Here is an 18,875-nt window from a genome sequence, read left to right as displayed (position 1 = left end):
GAGTGGGGCACAGGGTGGGCAGCACCCCGGGTAGGGTGGGTGAGTACCCACAGTGGCACTGGGAGTGCCAGTGGTGGTGCACACATGGCGCACATGGTCATGGCCATGGGACCTGGGAGCAGGTGACAATGGGCTGTGATTGTGCCCATGACGGCGGGACAAAGGTGAAGCCGTTTCGTGCTGTAAACATCGCTGGTGCTCCGTGTGGGGCAGGCCAGAGGCCGTGGAACTCGTGACAAAGTGTTTATGGTTTCTTGGCTGGGGACACCCGGGAGTGCCCCAGCCCCTGGCTGGGCTGACGTCACCTGTGCGAGGCTGGGGGAGGAAGAGGAGCCGTCCAGTTTGTGGCCGGGAGCGAAGGCCGCGGTGACGTGCAGTGCCAGCTGCGTGCAGCCTGGCAGGTAGGCATGGCCTGGTGCCAGCCTGGTGGGGGCAGAGCCGCAGCCCCAGGGCTGTCCAGCTGTGCCAGGAGCTCATGCCTTTGGCCAGAGAGCCCTGACTGGGCAGGGGAGCTGCCCTGTGGTGAGGCAGAGCCTCGTGCCACACAGCTGCTCCCGGCATGTATCTCCTGCCTGGATCTGCTGCCAAGGCTGTGAAACCCCAAAATACCCAAGGGGCACCCAAACCTCAGCACAAGGGCCCCCACTTGACTTGGGCCAGCCGGGCCTGGGAATCCCCTTTACCAGCAATCCAGAAGACTCCTGGTGGCTCTGGGTTATCCCACTGTGCTCAGTCCTAGGGCATGAAGCAGACCTGAGCCAGGTGGCTGGTGCCCACCGAGCCATCGGTGGTGCCAGGCACACACAAGCAGCAGTGCCAGGGTCGAGGCAAGTGGCAGGAGGGATCCTGCAGGCAGAGCTCTCTGTGCCAGGGCAATGACTCCAGTTCTCGCACCCCCCGAGGGCACTGGCCACCTAAGCTGTGTGATGCTCACTGTGCCACGTGCCACCAGCATGGTGCCACACTGGGACAGCTGCTGTGGCCAGTCCCTGGCAATCAGCACATGGCCGGATCTGGCCCTTGGCAGTGGCGGTGCTGCTGCCCCAGTCACACCATGCCCACCTTGCCCTGGGTCAGCAGAGAGCTGTCAGCAGCACTTCAAGACCCCTCCCGGGGGTCCATGGCAGGGACCTCAGCCCCATGTCGGCCCAGGCCTGTCAGACCTCGAGGGGGGGACGTGGGGAACCCGGCGCCTGCTGGGAGGGCTCCCAGAACCCGTCTGACGGGTTCGTCGGCTCTTCCCGCACCCGGACAAGCCCGGGCCGGCGGGACACCCAGCCGCCGCCCAGCAGTGCCTGCTGGGTGGGGGAGAGCGGCTGCCCTGCTCTCCGGGGCTGTGAGGACCCCCTTCCCCAGGAATCCACACCGGGAGCGGGGCCGAAGCCCCTCATCCCTTGCTGCTCTTTGGGGAGAGTTTCTGCCCCTCCCTGGAGGCACTGGGCCCCCCCAGCCCAGCAGTGCAGGGTGAGGAGCCCATGGCTGCTCGCCTGTGGCTGTGGGGGCTGTGGGGGTCTGGGTGCCACAGCAACAGCCTCCTTTAGGTGTGATCCCATCCCCAGGCACAGCCCCACATCCCCTTGGCTGGAGGCACTGGGGGGGAGATGACGGCGTCCCCCATCCTGCAGGAGCCGCCGGCGTGTGCCAGATCCCCCCAAAACAGGCAGGAGCCGGCATGCCCGGCAGAGCCAGACGCGCCAGGGGGTGATGCCGGAGTTCCCATGGGGTTGCCAGCGCTCCGTGTCTGCTCACCCTGTGCAGCTGCTGAGGATGGCAAGGAAGGCCCTCATGCCCCTGCTGCTCCCAAACGCCCCCCCAGCACCCCCAGGGCTGCGAGTCAAGCCCCCCCCGCGCTGGCCTTACCTTCAAGCGCTGCTGCTGTCCACGCTGCGTTCCTGTGGGAAGTCCCTGCCAGTCGCTCCCTGTCGGCGCTGGGGGGTCGGTGGGGAGCAGAGCCAGCCCAGGGGAGCGCCCCGCATCCCCTTGCCAGCGGTACCGAGCTGGAGCTGTCGTGCCTGGCAGGGCGGGCGGCACGGTGCAGGTCAGCCCTCTCCTCAACGCCTGTCCCGGCAGGAGCCCCCCCGGGAGGGCCTGAGCCCCTCCGAGGGCTGGGAGTGCTGCACGCCACCGTGACATGGATCCCTTTTTTTATCCTTTTATTATTTTTTTTATAGACTAAGAGCAGAATATGAAAATCACCAGCCAAAGCACTTGAAAAAAAGATCGAGAATGTTTTGTTTTGTTTTGTTTTTCCCCAAAAAGTGTCTGTGCGTTTGCATAGGTCAGGTCTTCACAGAAGACGAGGAAAATCCAACACGTTCGACTATGTACAAGCCAGCCCGGGGCCGGCGCCGCTGCCTATGGTACAGTATAGATATATCTCTGTAGTCGCTCTCTGTACAGTATGTATAGATCTATATGGGTATGTACAGACTGCCCGGCCCCGGGGGTCCCTGCTCTCATCGGGCTCCCCCCCAGCCACGGGGCACCACGGGGCACCGGGGCGGCTGCGGGCAGGACCCCGCGGCCCGGGCCGGTGTCGGCGGGAGGCGCAGCTCGCTCAGCCGCATCCCTGCGGACGTGGCCGCATCCGCTGGCGGGACGGGAGGCGAGTCCAGCCGGATCGGTGCGTGCCGTGCTCCCTGCCCCGCGGGGCAGCTCTGCGGGCGGCTCTCCGGGCAGGGGGTGGCGGTGTCGCGGTGGGTCCCCGCTGGCTCTCAGCAGGTCGGGGGGGCCGCAGTCGGCAGAGCGGCGCTGGCCGGGCCCCCGCGGGCACCGGGAGCTACGAGGCCAACAGAGTCATGAGGAAGAGCGCGGCGGCCACGGCCAGGGGCAAGTGTTCCCGCTTGGGGCTGGTGCCGCTGATGCTCTTCTCCAGCTTCGGCATCTCCGGGTTGAAGTTTTCTGTGGGGAGAAGCGAGAGGGTGAGGAGGGCAGCGGGGCGGCCCCGAACCCCCACCCCGTAGCGGGGGCTGCCCCAGGGGCTGCGGCGCGGGGCGGGGACACGGCGCTGCGGGGCCGGGGGCTGTGCCTGACTCACCCAGGTCCTCGATCTTCACCTCGGGCCGCAGGGTGAACTGGGGCAGGGTAGGCGCCAGCTTCTCCCCGGAGTGCGACGCTGTGGAGGGAGAGAGGGGACGGGGGTCACGCTCCCTGGATGCCCTACACCGCAGCACCCCCCGACCCCCCAGGAGGGATGGGGGATCCACCGGCCAGCCTCGGCGCCCCCGCTCGCCCACAGCCCCCGGGATGGGCACGGGGGTACTTACTGGAGGCGCAGCAGACAAACACCTTCATCTTCAGGCAGGCCCGGCGGTGGTTGTGTGTTGGCGTGGCTGCAAGGAAAGAGCGTGCTGAGAGGGAATCCATGGCAGAGACCCCAACCCCAGGCACCCCGAGGCTTGGTGGGTCTGGGCAGAGCGAGGTCTGGTCCTGCCCAGGGGTGCACTCTGGGCTGAAGGAATGCAGCAGCACCCCAAATCCTGCAGCAATGCCCTGTTACCAGCACCCCGGCCCTGAACCATCAGCCCCAGCATCTCAACCCGGCACTGGCACCTGGCACCAACATTGCAATCCTGCAGCAGCAGCAGCAGCCCCTGAAGCCTGATCCTGCATCCTCCATCATCATCCCCCAGCGCTCCATCATGCACTGGCACCCCCATCCACACCCCCACCTTTCTCCACATCCCTATCTGTTCCCCACACCTTGTAAACCCCCGCTCCCTCAACCCCTCCCAGAGCTCCAGGTGCCCACTCTGAGGGGAACCAGCCAAGGGGGTCCTCCCTGGGGACGCAGAGGGGCCCAGCTGGGTGGGGGGGACCCATCAGGGGCTTGGGGGGACCCGCCGCGGCGCCCCACGTACATATGTAGTAGTACTCCTGCCCCGCACGGAACTCGTAGCCCAGTGAGAAGGCGCTGTAGCGCTGGAACTTCTCTGAGAACTTGATGGGGCTGTGGGGTGCGTGGGGCCGGTTGCACTCCCAGCGCTTGAAGCCCTGGCTGGTGTTGCAGGTGCGGTACCCCTCCGCGTTCACCATGTACAGCACGTACTGCTCCAGCCGGTGCTCGGGCACCGAGGCGTTGTAGTGCGGGCAGTAGATGTCCAGGTAGTCGTTGACATTCACCTGCACCGTGTAGCCCTCCCGCCGCAGGCTGCAAGGGAAAGAAGGGCCGGGAGGTCAGGGACATGCCCGGCACCTCCCCAGGGTTCCCGTCCTCCAAGGGGACCCCGAGGCTGGACGAGGGAGGGGCAGGTTGCAGCGAAGGCTGGAACTCTGGGAACGGAGATTCCCTCTGTTCAGTCTCTGTCTGGAGCGGGACACGGTGGGACCCGTGCACGACCTGAGCCTCACGTACCCGTGGGGCAGAATCACCGTGCAGAAGGGTCCCGTGGGGGGACAGGCACTGCTGGGGACGGGCGTCAATCCACACGCACAGGGGGCATGGGCGAGAGCAGGGCCATACGAAGCGGTGCTTCTGGCTCTGTCGGGAACGTGCCAACAGCCTCAAAGAGGAGACGATGGACAGACAGACCCAGGAGGGCATCAGAGTCTCCACGGGACACAGTCCGTGGGTGTGCGGGGGACCCCGGCATTCCCTGGCATTCCCTGGCATTCCCTGGCATCCCCCATTTCCAGCAGCCTGGAGCCGACCCACCGCTGCCGCCCACCACGGCCCTGGCACGCGCCGCAGCTCGGAGCCAGGATTTCTCACCCTGCTCTGGCTAATCCCGTTAGTTCGTTAATGCCATAAAGGGTGGCCCTGGGGGAGCCTCATTTACATTGATTAGGAGCAGCAATCCCCTCAGATCCACTCAGGAGAGGCTCCGCTGGCTCCTAATCCGCGCCCGACGGAAATCCCGGCCACGGTAATCCTCGCCGCCGCGCTGACCCGCTGCTCCTGCCAATTAATTACCACCCGGAGCTGGCTCGGCACCGGACCCTGACCGGACCGTGCTCCGCCGCCCGCTTCAGCGCTGCTTCGGGGGTCCCTGGCCCGCATCCCGCAGCACACGGACCGCAGCATCCCGGCACACGCGGCCCAGCTCCCCTGTGGAGCTCCAGCTCACGGCGCATCGCTCCGGATCTCGGCCCTTTTCCCACCTCTCAGGGCAAACCCCGGACCGCGAGCCCCCAAAGCATCGCTCCGCGTCCCCTCGGCCTTGGGGAGGGGGAGCCCCGCCGCCCCTCCCGGAGCCGAGAGGCTCCCCGGGTGTCCCCGGCAGGGCTGGGCAGGCAGCGGGCAGGGCTGCGTGTGCAGACGCCCCACCCTGCACCATCGCCCCCGGCGCTGTTTGAGGAGCCCCGGCGCTCCGCCAGCGCCCGCGGCACCCGGAGCCGAGCGCCGGACACCGAACCATAGCGGGACCCCGTGTCGGGCGGCAAAGGGGGCTCAAGAAGCGCCGACTCCGGCACCGGGGGGCGACAGGGGTGGGGGGCTGACGGCAGAGCCCATGAGCCGTGGGACAGGGAACGCAGCCTCACGCGGCCCCTCCCTCGCTGCGCAGCCGCTATTCCGCAGCCCAGCCCGGCACCCGCCGGCAACTGCTCCGCCGGGAAGGTGCTGAGGCAGCCACCCTTGCTGAGCGGGCGCCGGGACCTTTCATCTTTCCCCTTTGATGTGGTGGGAAGGGGGGCGGGGGGAGAAAAAGGCTTGTTATTAAAGAGATGGCCCCAAGGAGAAAATTGCAATTAACTCCACGCGGGACGCAGAGCTGGGACGCTGGCGTACCCCAATAGCAGCTGCCCCACACCCGGGCAGGCACCGGCAGCTGGGGCTCCCCACGGCCGGGCTGTGACTGTGCCATGGGACAGCGGGACTGGAGGAAGTGTCACGAGTCTGTCACGGGGTGCTGAGGAGCGGGAACCCCCATTCCCTTGTGGCTACCCGGCGCTGAGGCACAGTCCCCTGGGACCCCACGTTGGGGCTCGTTAAGCCGTGGCTCATTAAGAAGTGTGGCTGCTGATAAACAGCCTCACTAACGAGGCACCAAAGTCTCCCCTGGGCTGGGGGACACCAGCACCCATGGCAGGGTACAGGAGCCCCAGGTGGTGTGGTAGTGAATCCCACGGGCATTGCCAGCTGCCACAGCATGCCGGGAACCCACAGGCATCATCATAAACTGGGAGGGGTTGGGGAATGGCCCCACATGGGGAGAGCCACAGGGCCACGACAGCCCAAGACACATCCAGGCGACCCCAGTAGCAGCTTTGGCCACAACAACGTGGCCCTGCCACGCTTGGCTCCTGCACAGTCACTGCAGAGCAGCACCTCATGCAGCCAGACACCCCCAAATCCAACAGCCCCCTCAGTGCAATGGCCCAAGTGCTCCAAGATCTGTTGACAGCACCATCCAGGGAGCCTGTGGGCCTTGGTTTGGGGTGGAAGGGCAGGAACAAACACTGAGAGAGGGATTCTGCCTCCTTTCTCACCATCATGCATCCCAGAGCAGCCATGGGCTGCCTGATCCCTGCCAACTCCACAGTTATCGGGAAGCACCAGCAGCCTGGGCTGGGATGGACCCTCAATATCCCAGACCCCTGCAGCCATGGTATGGCCGGTGGGGATGGTGGGCTCTGGCAGTGCCCGAAGGGTTAAGTGCGGGAGGAGAATGGGCAGCATCACTTCTGCACGACTGCGTTTGTAGAGCAGGGCTTGGCGAGGCAGTGGTACCTTCCAGCAGCCTGTCATGCTGGGCAGATGGATGTCCCCTGGCAGCACCGGCCCCGGGCTCGGCGCCCACCGGAGGGACCCTGGTGGGACCTGGTGGAACCCTGGTGGGACCCTGGCTACCTGGCACACCACAGCCAGCGGTGAGCCGGGCGGCCGCTCCGCTCCCATCTGCTGCCATAAATCCGAGCTGCGTGCCGCACGCTGGCTCCCACACTGCTGGGGAGCGCCTGGTGCACTGCAGCACGCCCCGGCGGCAGTGGCACGGTGGGGACCAGACCCCTGCCTGGACCCCCACGCTGTGGAGACTCATTGCCGTGGTGCTGGAGAGGCCTGGAGGGTGGCAGGGCCAGAGCTGGGCTCAGCACCTCGCATTGGTGGTACCGGTGGCATTGCGGAGTGTCCTCGATGTGGTGACAGCACAGAACCCCCCAGCACTGGACAGCCCCCGGCACAGCCAGGCTCTTTGTTTGGCTCCAGCAGCTTCGTCCTTTTGGCGCATCCGGGGCCCATCCATCACCCAGGGAACAAAAAAGTGCCATTGATTTACGAGTCCCCTTCCCGTCACCCCGCACCACAGCGAGAGGCAAAGGCGCATCGACCGCTGCGGCCGGTGCACCCCGATGGGCAGAGGGACGGACAGACCGACAGACAGCTCCGCCGCGGGGGAGATGGGGGGCTGAGCGCGGCCCCCCCGTGGCAGCGCTCCCCACGCAGCCAGCGCTGCACAGTCACGGCGCCCAGACGGCCACGCACACGCGCGCTGGCTCGGCAGACAGCGCCTGCGACTCGGCCCACGCACACGGGTGGCACCGAGCCACAGCACAGCCCCCCCGGCCTCGCCTGGCGCAGCCGCAAGCACACGGCACCGCCGGCACACGGTGTCCCCGGGGCCACCTCCCTGCGTGGGGAACTGGGGCTCCGGGAGGGGGGTGGGGGGAGGCAGGGGCTGCTCCCCACGTGGAGGGAGCGGGGTGAGGGGTACAGCTCTCCCCAGGCACCCCGGGACTCCGGCACCATCCTACAGGTGCCCCCAACACCCCCGTCACTATCGACGGCCATACAATCCCTGTAATCCCAGCTAAAGCCGGCACCTTCCCGTGTTGCTAACAAGATCAATGAGGTTTTTAATTGGGTTTTAATTAAACCATCAATCTGCAACCGGTGACTCAATTACCAGCCCGGGCAGGAGCAGGTGGCCCCGGCCCTGTTGCACCCCGACACCGTGGCCGCTTCTCCCACGGGAACACGGTCCGTGCTGCCGGGGCTCGGTGCCGCCCAGCGCCGTGACTCACGGGGCATGGCACGCTCTGCCCATGGGCACCCGCTCCTGCCACAGCCGCAGCGAGCACCCCTGCACGCCTGGGGTTTCTGAGCGCTCTGGGGACCAGCCTGGAGGGCAGATCCATGGGGTGGGGGGCTGCTTGAGACCCCCCAGCCAGCCTAGGGATGCTAAGGGTGGTGTTGTCGGCACTGTCCCTACATTCAGCTCCATAAGCAGGCACAGAAGTGCCCCCGTTTGGGCGTAACTGCTCCGCACCCCGCGGCACCTCCTGCTGGATGTCCCCAGACCTGCCGGTCCCTCTTGCTGTGACTCCGTCCTCAGCCCTGCGGGTGCCAGTGGATGGGATGGGGGATCCAGCCAGGCACAGCCCTGTTGTTGAGCTCTGGCTGCTGCAGAGGAGCCTGGGCCCCTCCAGACCTGCTCTGCAGGGCTGTGGTTCCTCTCCTGTGTGAGATGCTCCCCAGCGAGCCTGCTCCACACTGATGTTTTCCAGAGCCCACTCCAGCCCTCTCCAGAGCCCACTCCATCCCTCTCCAGAGCCCACTCCAGCCCTCGCTGCCTGCGCCACAGCCTCGGCCAGATAAAAGCCACCTCCAAGAGGTGAGTGTGGTGGCAGTTCCAGTGCTGGGGGGAGCTGCATGAGCTGGGTGCCTGCACAGAGTGCCAGACCCTCTCTGCACACAGGTGGGCTCTGACCCCCACAGCACAGCCAGGCCTTGGCACCCTGTGTACCCCCATCTCACAGCACCCCCCGCTCTCAATGCCCTCAGTATGAGCCTCCTCAGGCCCCACACCGGCGTCAGTGGCACAGTGTGGTACACCCCAACCTGCTCTGGGGTGCTTCTTGGGGTGCAGCAACGTTGGGAATGCTGGCCACATCTGTGTCCATGAACAGGGATGAATTGCTGTCCCTATCTTGGCATCTGGGACACGCAACAGGGATGTAGCCCCCAGCATGCCCAGCTTGTCTGGGGACACTCCAGGGACCCCTGACCCTGCTCAGTGGGTCACCCCACGGTCACAACCCCCTCCAAAAGCTAGTGCTGGATGGATATGACTGTCCTGCACCTTTGTCCCATGCCACCAGGCCTGTTCCTGGCAGGAACGGGGAGTGGAGGGCAGGGTCATCCCACACCCCCAGGGCTTGCTGGCTGCCACCAGTGGAGGTGATGGAACAGACGGATGGAATGCACAGCTGGACCAACAACCAGGCTGAGCAGCAGCAGGATCTGAAGATCCCACCTTCACACCTCCCCTGGGCTTTGCCAACACACGGCATGAGGGGTGCTCTGCCTGCTTGGTGACCCTTCCTGGCCTCCTGGCACTCGCATCCATTCCTTGCGTGGCCAAGGGGCTGAGCTGCCACCAGCCCCCTGCTTCCTAAAGCATCATCAGGACCACAGTGGCCTCCATGGGCTGCTCCCTGGGTTTGCCCCTTGTCCTGTCATCCCACTGAGGGCAGCAACAGGGTAGCACAGCAGGAGACACAATAAATTTTCGGGGTGCCTGGCGCAGCCCCCAAGGAGTGGCCACAGCCCCGCAGGGCCACGCTGGGCTTGTTTATGGCTGCACTTGCAGCAGGGTTGCTGGGATTTGCAGGCTGCGGCCCAGGGAGCCTAATTCCCCCCATAATTTATCTAATCCAGACACTTTGCCGTGCGGCTATAATTGCGTCCGAGCTGCCGCACTGCCTAACAATAAATATCAGCTCCGGAGTCCCTGGGACACGGCTCTGCCGCAGCCGCCCCCACCGCGCCGCCCATGCCCTGAGCCGGACGCTCGCGGCCGCGCCAGACACGCTTGCGCAGGGGGTGCGGGCATCTGGCTGCGACACCCCCGCCTTGGCATGGGCACTGCCGACCCCCCCTCCGCCCCGTCCCTCGAGGGGTGCCGGGGCAGCGGCAGGTCACGGTGCTGATGGGGTGGGGACCCTCAGTCACGGAGACACGAGGGTGGGGTTGGTCCCACCCGCCAGCGTCGTGCCAATGTCACGGTGTGGGGACGAGGCTGGGGGTGAAGGGGGGTCCGGCCAGAGCAGGGGGGTGCAGGGGGATGCGGAGCGCGGCGGGGCGAGAGCGGCACCTCACCATTGTGCTGTGCCTCGGCACGTCGCACACACGCACGATTTATGGGGCCCGAGCTTCCGCCTGGCGACACAATCTCAATGGCAGGGGAGGGGGCTACCGGGGCTGCTCCCACCCTGCACAAAGGGGTGTGGGATGGGGGGAGCCCAGGAGAGCCCCTGCAACGATGGGCACCACAGGATGCTCTGGCTGGATGCATGTCCCCGCCACACCCCTGGACACTCGCAGCAGCGAGGGACGGAGAGGTGGGCGATGGCAGCGGGCACAGACCCCCATGGACGGGTCCACGGACACGCCACAGCACGCAGCCCCCGTTCCCGGGAGGGTCCAGCCCAGACCGTCCCCATGGCACATCCGCTCTCAGCTCTGGGTGCGCCGGCGAGGGCAGAGGCAGCCCCGGCGCAGGGTGTGAGGGAGGGGCTGAGCGTCCAAGGCCACCGACCCCCGACTGCTCTGCTCCCGGTGGCCGCTCCCACCCTCCGCTCTCACCCCCCGCAGCCCCGGGAGCCACCGCTGCCGCCCCGGGGGTGCCACTGCCGCCGGCCAGAGGCGGTGGGGGGCGGCAGGCACCTGTCGGGCCCCCCCGCCTCCGTCGCGCCGCCGGTGCCGCTCCCGCACCCAGACATGCGGGGGGCGCGACTGGCGGGGGGAGCGGGACCCCTGCCCGCCCCGGCGCACCGGGAGGCGGATGCCTGGGGGAGCCAGACTCTTCCCTCTGGCCCCGGTGGGTCAGCGCTGTCGGGGGGGCTCTTCCCCATTGCCCGCGACCCCGTCGCGCCCGCACCGGGAGCCGCCGAGCCCCGCCCGGCAGCGCGGCCACGGGGACACGAACCGGCCGGGCGGCTGCCCCTCTCCCACCGCAGCGATCTCCGCCCTCACGGGCAGGGCGAGGGGCACCGGGGGCACCGGCACACGGGGCCCGGCAGCCCCGCCCGCACGAGGGCGCCGCGAGGAGACCGGCACCGGGGGTCCCGCAGTCCCGGTGTCGCCCGCCGCCCCCAGCGCATCCTTCAGCGCGATCCCCGCCGTGCGGCCACCGCCTTCCCGGCGGCGCCCCCCACCCCGTGCGGCCCCGGGGACACCCCCCCCACCCCCGCCCCCGCCTCCCGGTGCGGGTCCCGGCGCCCCCGCCCGCACTCACTGCGGGTTGGAGCTGTTCCAGTGCACGGCGTGCCGGTTGCCCAGGGCCCCCGGCGGCCCCCGGCCCGGTAGCAGCAGCAGCAGCGGGAGCAGGGGCAGGAGCCCAGCCGCCATCCTGCCGCCGCCCGAGCCCGCCGCGATCCCGGGGAATGGAGGGAGAACCGAGCCCGAGCCGCCCGCGCCCCGCGGCCCCGGCGCCCAGCTCCGCCCCGCGCGCGCCCGCCGCCGCCGCGCCCCCGCGCGCGCTCCCGCTGCCGCCCCAGGCCCGCCCGCCCCGGCACCGGCTCGGCACCAGGCTGGGGCGGCGGGTCCCCGCGGGTGGAGACACCGGGGCCGGGTCCCAGGAGGTGCCACCGGGATCTCAGCAGGACCCCCATGGGCGGGGACAGCCGTGTGAGCTCCTGCTGACATTGGGGTGTCACTGGGACCCCTGTGGGGGGACCCACGTGTAGGTGCACCCATGCCTACCCCAGCGGGATCAGGTGCCGCTGGGATCTCCCTGGGACACCCACGGGTGGGGGCATCAGAGCCAGGACCCACCGCTATTGGGGTGTCCCTGGCTGGGAGCTCTGGGCCTTGGGGCAGCAGCCTCGGTGGGTTGCTGAGGGTGCCGTGGGTGGGGGCTCAGGACCCCCGAGGGTCCTCATGCTACTGCTGCCAGTGCCACGGGGGTCACACGTATTCACAGAGGGGTTTGGCCGCCCCGGAGGCACAGGAGTGGGCGGGAAGGTGTGTGCCCGTGAAGCAGGATAGCCTGGCTACCGAGGAGCTCAGACAGTGCCGGGCTCTCCCACCTGCCCTAACCTCCCTCAGGAGCCAGCGCTTGGCCAAGTGCCCACCCACACACCCAGGCCCTTGTTCTTCCCACACCCCAAAGGTTCGTGGGGTGGAGGTCCCTGGGGGGAGCCACGGGGGCTGTGGGTGCTCCCCTGGGTGCTGGTCCCTGCTGCCCATGTGGGGATTGAGCTGAGTGCCAGCTCCCCCTGCCCATCCTCAGCGAGATCCCTTAGCAACTGCCGTGCAGCACCGCCCGGCAGAGCCGAGTGCCAGGTGATCGGCACCCTGGCACACGTGTGCACACACGGGCACGCTCACACCGGCGTGGGCACACGTGGCTCAGCGGGCACACACAGCACATGCAGCTCACCGGGCACACGGGCCTCACCGGGCACACGGGCCTCACCGGGCACACATGGCTCACTGGGCACACACAGCTCACCAGACACACTCACCGGGCACACAGAGCACACACAGCTCACTGGGCACACGGGCCTCACCGGGCACACAGGCCTCACCAGGCACACGGGCCTCACCGGGCACACATGGCTCACCGGGCACACACAGCTCACCGGGCACACTCACCGGGCACACAGAGCATACACAGCTCACTGGGCACACGGGCCTCACTGGGCACACGCGGCTCACCGGGCACATGGGCCTCACCGAGCACACACAGCACACGCAGCTCACCAGGCTCACCGGGCACACTCACTGAGCACACGGAGCTCATCGGGCACACACAGCTCATCGGGCACACTCAGTGGGCACACGGGGCTCACCGGGCACACTCACTGGGCACACACAGCACACACAGCTCACTGGGCACACCGGGCTCACCAGGCACACACAGCTCACTGGGCACACTCACCGGGCACACTTACTGGGCACACTCACTGGGCACACTCACCGGGCACACTCACCGGGCACACTCACCAGGCACACTCACCGGGAACACTCACCGGGCACACTCACCGGGCACACTCACCGGGCACACTCACTGGGCACACTCACCGGGCACACTCACTGGGCACACTCACCGGGCACACTCACCAGGCACACTCACTGGGCACACTCACCGGGCACACTCACTGGGCACACTCACCGGGCACACTCACCGGGCACACTCACTGGGCACACTCAGCTGACCGCCAGCTCCCACAGGATCTGCACTGAGCGCATGCACAGCGCCAGCGCTGGCCCGGCAGCCTCTGCCCCAGCAGTGCCGGCGTCATGCATCACCTGGAGCTTTGGCAGCCTGAGGAGGTTGTGAATAGAACCAGGAGGCTCCCAAAATCACGGCTGGGCTTGCTGAGCCGGCCTGAGCTGCTCCTGCCAGGAGATATCTCGCTGGCGTGGTGAGCATGGCCAGGGTGATGGGGTGCCAAATGTCATGTCCCCAAGTCCCTGGTGTACCTGGTGTCCCTCAAGCCTGGGCAGGTGCTACCCTGGAGGAGCCCTGGTGCTGAGTCTTGCGGGGTCTCCTGGCTCCCCAGAGTTTTGGGAGGAGCTCAGTGTGGGAGGAGAGCCACCCCATTTCTTCTCATGGTCCCTTTGGCCATGTGGATGCTGCCCCAGTCCATGGAGGGGGACAAAGATGGTGATGGGCAGGGCCCTTGGTCCCACTCAGCACTGTGGGAGACCCAGTGCTGTGATACCCATGGCAGGGCTGTGCCCCCATTCCCCCTCCATACTGGTGGCACTGGGAGCCCAAGCCCCTGCCGGAGCCCTGCCGGGAAGGGGGAGGGGGCCAGCGGAAGGGCCTGGAGGACCAAAAAAGCCTCTATTAATTATTCATCCGAAGAAGTGAAGTGAAGAAAACACAACACGTGGAAAAGGGCTCTGGCTGCCTGGGGGTGGGAGCGGGGGAGTGCTGGGGGGGCTGCAGGGGCTGGGGCACTCAGGTGCTGGGGTGCGGTGGCAGCAGCAGCAGCGGTGACATCCCGGGGTGCTGCACACCTCTGGGAGGACCCACAGCACCGCGCTGCCACCATGGAAACGCCTTGGCTCGGCAAACCCATGGCAACACCCACCTCCACATGGAAACCCCCCGCTCATGGCAACGCACGCAGCGCCGTCAGCACCCGCACAACGCCGTGCTCACCACGGGGGTCCCCCCCGCCACGGCTGCGGGGTCACGGAGGGATGCAGCCGCTGCTCTGCTGGGGACCAAGGCAGCCGGGTGGCAGAACACAGCCCCGGAGCACCGGCGTGCGCTCACGTGCAGGAGTCAGCACCCACCGGGGAATTACTCCTGGAACCGGCACGGAGAGGGGGCTTGGCTGGGTTTTGCCACAACGGGATGTGGTGTCTGTGGTGGGATGGCTGGGGGACACACACCCAGGTGGCTTCGCTCGCTGGAGGATGTGAGGCCTTGAGCTGTCCAGGAGAGCCACGGAGCAGGCCCTCGTTTCCCACTCTTTCCATGCCCCTCTGTCTCCTCCACCCCGTGCACCAGCAGCTTTTGGCATCAAAGCTTTGGGGAAAGCCTCCCACCCGCCATCCATGAGCACCGAGGGGCTGGAGCGCGTGCCCAGAAGGACAGGGGACCCGCTTTGCCCACCTTGGTTAATATTTAACCGCGGCTTCCTGTGACAGAATGTCGCAACCGCAGAGCAGAGCCGGCATTCAATAAATCATCGCGCCGGGCTGGGAGCTGGGCTGGGGGAGTGGGGGGGCAGCGCCCAGCCGAGTGAGAGGGGGAGCCGATAAATAATTCATTAAATAAATAAACATGGTGAGAGTGCAGGGAGGAGGCAGGAGTGTAACCAAGAAAGGGCTCGGTGAACGCGGGCATGAAATATTCACCAGCCACACCTACCAGGCCCCAACGCGCTGAGCTCAGGGCTCCCGGCCCGCCCGCGGGAGCCAGGTGCCGGCACGCGTCCGGCCAGACACGGCAAGAACATGCCAAAGGCATGTGGTGCGGATGGCCTGGGTCGAGGAGCAGGCAGCCAGCAGTGCTGGCATGGCCATGTGGAGATGAACTGTCCTGGCTCCTGCCAGCTTCTCCTGGCGTTGTTTGGGGCAGCCCCTCACAGCCCCGTGCTGGTGTTTGGGCACAGGTCTGTCCTGCCAGGCTGGCATGCCTGGGGCACACAGCACGTATCGTGTGCCCACCGGCTCCCAGCCCTGCGCCTCCCTGCCCCTTCCCTTTTATATCCCGTGTCAGTCGTTAAATTTGAATGAGGCCTCACGGATGGTTGCGCCGCACCAGGGCCTTGATGAGCACTGGGCAGGCATCGCTTCGGGGAGGGCACAGGCTCTGAGCCTTCCCATTTCCCAGGGAGAGGAGGGAAGGCCCAGCTCTGGAGGAATCCTGGGGGGCATCCTGGGGCTGGGTTTGGGTGTGCTGACACAGGGGAGGTGAAGATGGGTGGCCACCAGCCACCTGACCCTGGTGAGCCACAGGTCCATGCAGAGCAGCATCTTACCAGAGGGACCAGACGCCCCACTGTGCAGAGGGACATCGGAGCCATTCGTTAATTAGCACCTCAGCAGCCTGAGTTAATTTACATGGAGCTGGATTTTGTGGGCTTGCAGAGGAGGGTTAGTTGCCACCGCAGCACCGGCCACCAGTGAGGGAGCAGCGGTGCCAGGCAGCAGCGCCGTCAGAGGAAATCAGCTTCCTTGTGGAGCCGCTGGATGAAGCCGTGCCTGGTTCCCAGCCCCACTGCCCGCCCACCCTGGCGCTGGGGCTGCTCCCGCTGCCCGGCAGGAGGAAGCTGCAGGGTTCCTGCCCTGGGTGCCAGACGCCTGCTTTCCGGAATCTTGGCTCCAGCAGGCTTCTCTGTGCCAAATCTCACCCACCCTGGGTGTGTGGGCACCCAGAAGTGGCCACAGAGGTGCGAGCCACCAGCTCCTCATGGTTCCCACGGTCCCGATGGTGCTGCGGCGTGCGGGTGACCCCAGGGACAAACGGGTCAGCACACGGTGCAGCAAAGCCACGCTCACTCCCACTTTAGCCCACTCTGGGTGCTGGACTGGAGTGCCAGGCAGGGCCACGGTCCTGACTGTCCCCTGTGCCACATCCCTCGTCCCAGCAGCCCACACGCCGGCGGCAGAGGTTACCTGGCAGGAAGCGCCTGAGTCAGCAGCCGGCACCGGGTGACTCAGCCGGCTCCTCTCCTCTCCTCCTGCATGGTAAACCTCCCTCCTGGCCTCAAGATCACTCCAATATCATCCGCTGGTGGCAGCCCCTGCCTCGCTCCCGGCTCCTGCTGCTCTGACATGACATGGATGTGCTGGAGGTGTGAGGGCCATGCTGGGTGGGAGCCTTGGGTAGGGCACGATGGGGGCTGGAACATGGCCCCACTGCAGCCACAGCTCCCTGGGGAAGGGACAAGACACAGAGATGGGTTTGTGGCTGCCAGCCCCAGCACCTGGCTCCCCACTGGCCCTGGAAGGTGTTCTGCTCATCCCAGCCATGTCACCCTGGTGTCCCCTGTGAAGTGTCTGGTGGTGTCTAAGTGAGTGACAAGCAGCATCGATATCCTGCTCACACAGTACATAGATCAAGCCACAGTCTGCATCTGGGAGCACTGGCAGAGGTGGCAGTGAACTGAGAGGTGCCAGGCTGGGACAGATGCACAGTGGGCTGTGCTCTAGATTGGGTTGTCCCCATTCCTCTGCCCTGACCCTGCAGGTTATGGTGCCCAGGGTCTTGCAGTCCTTCAGGCGCAAAGGAGGGTTGGGGATGGGCACAGCTGTCCCAGGAAACACAAGGAGCCATCCTAGGAGCCCCCAGTTGGCACTGAGCTTGCCGGTATGGTGATGTTCTGGCTCTGCCCACCTGCCCCTTGGGAACATCCCCACCCCATTCCAGGCAGGGGCCATGGCCATGGGTGACCATCCCCAGGAAGAAGGGCAGGGTGACACAGTGTCCCTGCTGTGCTGTGCCCTTGGTGCTGGGCAGAAACGCAGCGAAACAAAGGAGCCAATAAGCTGGGGGGGCAGCGGGGACTGGGGCTAAGCGTGCAGGCGCAGGAGATTTCAGGGTCTGAAATATTCATCAGGGCTGATGCGGCGCCTGCCGTCACGCCGGCCGTGAACGATGGCATGGGGGGGCTTCAATAATGCATCGCTTGGAAATGGCTCATGAGAGAGGCTGGGGGCATGGTGAAAATGGGGGTTCCCTCCACTGGCTGCAGTCACTCCAGGCCTGTGCTGCTGGCCAGGTGATGCTGCAGTGCTCAGAGCTGGGTCGTGGACAAGGGACAGAGTGGGAGGTGCTGGTGGCATCAGCAGGGTTAGCCAGGAGAGCACTGAGAGGTGCTGGCAGGTGTGGAGTGCCCCGTGCTGCTGGCACCCACCACTTGAGGGGCTGGCAGAGGACCCTGGGTGGGTGCAGTGTCCCTGCAGCCCTGGCTGTGTCCAGTTGCTCCATCTGGGCTAGGTGGGGTCCCATGCCTGGGTGTGAGCGTGGCCCCAGGACCCCCGTGCACGGTGCTGCTCTGGCAGCCACTCTGTGCTCCGGTCCTCAATAACTCAGAGCATTGACCCACCTGTGCTGCACTTGCCTCTGGCCACAGGCTGGCCACAGCAGCCAGTCCTCCTGAAACTGCTGGGACTGGCCCGTCCTGTCCCTGTCCCTGTGCTGGGCCCACAGGAGGAGCTGCCTGTGGCAGAGCAGGGAACACCAGCCCTGTGCCCAGTGGAGCCAGATACTGGTCAGGCAGCACCAGGCTCTGCTGTGGCTAACGAGCTCTTTGCCAGGGAAGCTCGTTAGCAGCCTGAGGATCAAAGGAGCACAGGGCAGATCGATGGATGTGGGGAGCAGGGCCCAAGACACTCCAGGGCTCCATCTCCACCATCCCCACAGCATCCTCCCAGTGGACACGCGCCCAGAGAGGCCAGAGGGAGTGCAGGTGGTGTGAGCCTGGTGACACCTGGCACAGAGCACCTCAGCATCCTCTCGGGCACCCTTGGGAGGTGCTGACCTGGGTGGGCACCTACCCCAGCCTCTGCCCCCACTGTCCGGCCACCCTGGAGACAGGGACACTGTGCTTGGGTGGTGACCCGTGTCATTTGCATCCACCCCTTGAAGTCCTGATCATTGTCCCCAGGGATCCAGAGACTGTCCCAGTGCAGAGACCATGCAGGCCCTCAGTCTGCAGCAGGTCGAAGCAGTGCTGGCGGCAAGGGCAGCTCCTGCCCATCCCTGTTGTGGCACAGCAGGATTATTGTCCAGCCGGATTACATCACGCTGGGGATGCACTCCAGCACGTGCAAGGGCACGGGCATGACAGGACAGATGGACACAGGCACGGACAAACAGCCACCCTGGCCCAGAACGGTGGTGGCACAGGCAGCATCTGTGCCTACACCCCTGCACGTGCACACCCAGCGGTGCCAGGCTGTCTCACACCCCAGTGACCTTCCCTGTTACTCCCACTGCCACCCTGGGCCCTGGAGTGGACACGAACATCAGCGCCTGCTGCTCCCACCTGGCAGCTGGGCCTGGCCAGCTGCTCTCCCTGCCCCCCGGGATGCGGGTGGGATGCGCCAGCCCGGTGCCCGCACCCTCATTGCTATGGCAGGAGCGGGCTCGGTGCGTGCAGCTCCGGTTAATTAACCGGCGCGGGCCAGCTCCCTCCAAGCCCCCGCTGAGTGTTTTGCTAAATTATAACCTTGACGATGCGCATCATCAGGCGGCTGCTCGGGGAAGAGCCGCTCCGGCCCCCACACCCTGTGCTCGGCACTGGTGCGGTGGAGTGGAGCTGCCCGGCCGTGGTGGCATCACACTGGGATGGCATCACCAAGAGGTGGCATCCCCTAGAGCGCCCGTGGCTGCCGGGCAGTGGGGGAGCTGCTCGAGGTGGGTGATGGGCTTGGTGGTTTGGCCTCAGAGTCCTGGGGAACCTGTGGCCAGTGCCTGGTGTCCAGTCCATCGTGCCCGGTGTCTGGCATTGCCGGTGCCCTG

At 66.4% G+C, this 18,875-nt stretch overlaps 1 protein-coding gene across 2 annotated transcripts; it reads right to left on the bottom strand.

The window, feature by feature from the left end:
- Positions 1–2,136: 2,136 nt before the first annotated feature.
- Positions 2,137–11,365, bottom strand: EFNA3 (ephrin A3). Of its 2 annotated transcripts, XM_086866250.1 has the most exons (5): positions 11,178–11,362; positions 3,861–4,150; positions 3,267–3,332; positions 3,038–3,115; positions 2,137–2,901 (listed from the first exon to the last, which is right to left on the bottom strand). In XM_086866250.1, the coding sequence occupies exons 1-5, from the start codon at positions 11,288–11,290 to the stop codon at positions 2,780–2,782; spliced, it is 669 nt and encodes a 222-aa protein (XP_086722376.1). In that variant the 5' UTR covers positions 11,291–11,362; the 3' UTR covers positions 2,137–2,779. The 2 variants fall into 2 exon arrangements, with proteins under 2 accessions (XP_086722376.1, XP_086722377.1); XM_086866251.1 differs by lacking the exon at positions 3,038–3,115 and having other exon boundaries at positions 11,178–11,365.
- Positions 11,366–18,875: the final 7,510 nt, after the last annotated feature.

Source organism: Cyanistes caeruleus, chromosome 30 (genome assembly GCF_971803275.1).
Source record: "Cyanistes caeruleus chromosome 30, bCyaCae1.hap1.1, whole genome shotgun sequence".
NCBI classification, from domain to species: Eukaryota; Metazoa; Chordata; class Aves; order Passeriformes; family Paridae; genus Cyanistes; species Cyanistes caeruleus.
Note: the sequence above shows the minus strand (reverse complement) of the source record. Positions and strands in the feature narration are given on the sequence as shown.

Excerpts from the sequence above, each read along its gene's own strand:
- EFNA3 (XM_086866250.1), bottom strand. The coding sequence starts at position 11,290 with ATGGCGGCTGGGCTCCTGCCCCTGCTCCCGCTGCTGCTGCTGCTACCG. Across the intron at positions 4,151-11,177 it reads TGGAACAGCTCCAACCCGCA|CCTGCGGCGGGAGGGCTACA; the intron begins GTGAGTGCGGGC and ends TTTCCCTTGCAG. Across the intron at positions 2,902-3,037 it reads GGTGAAGATCGAGGACCTGG|AAAACTTCAACCCGGAGATG; the intron begins GTGAGTCAGGCA and ends TTCTCCCCACAG.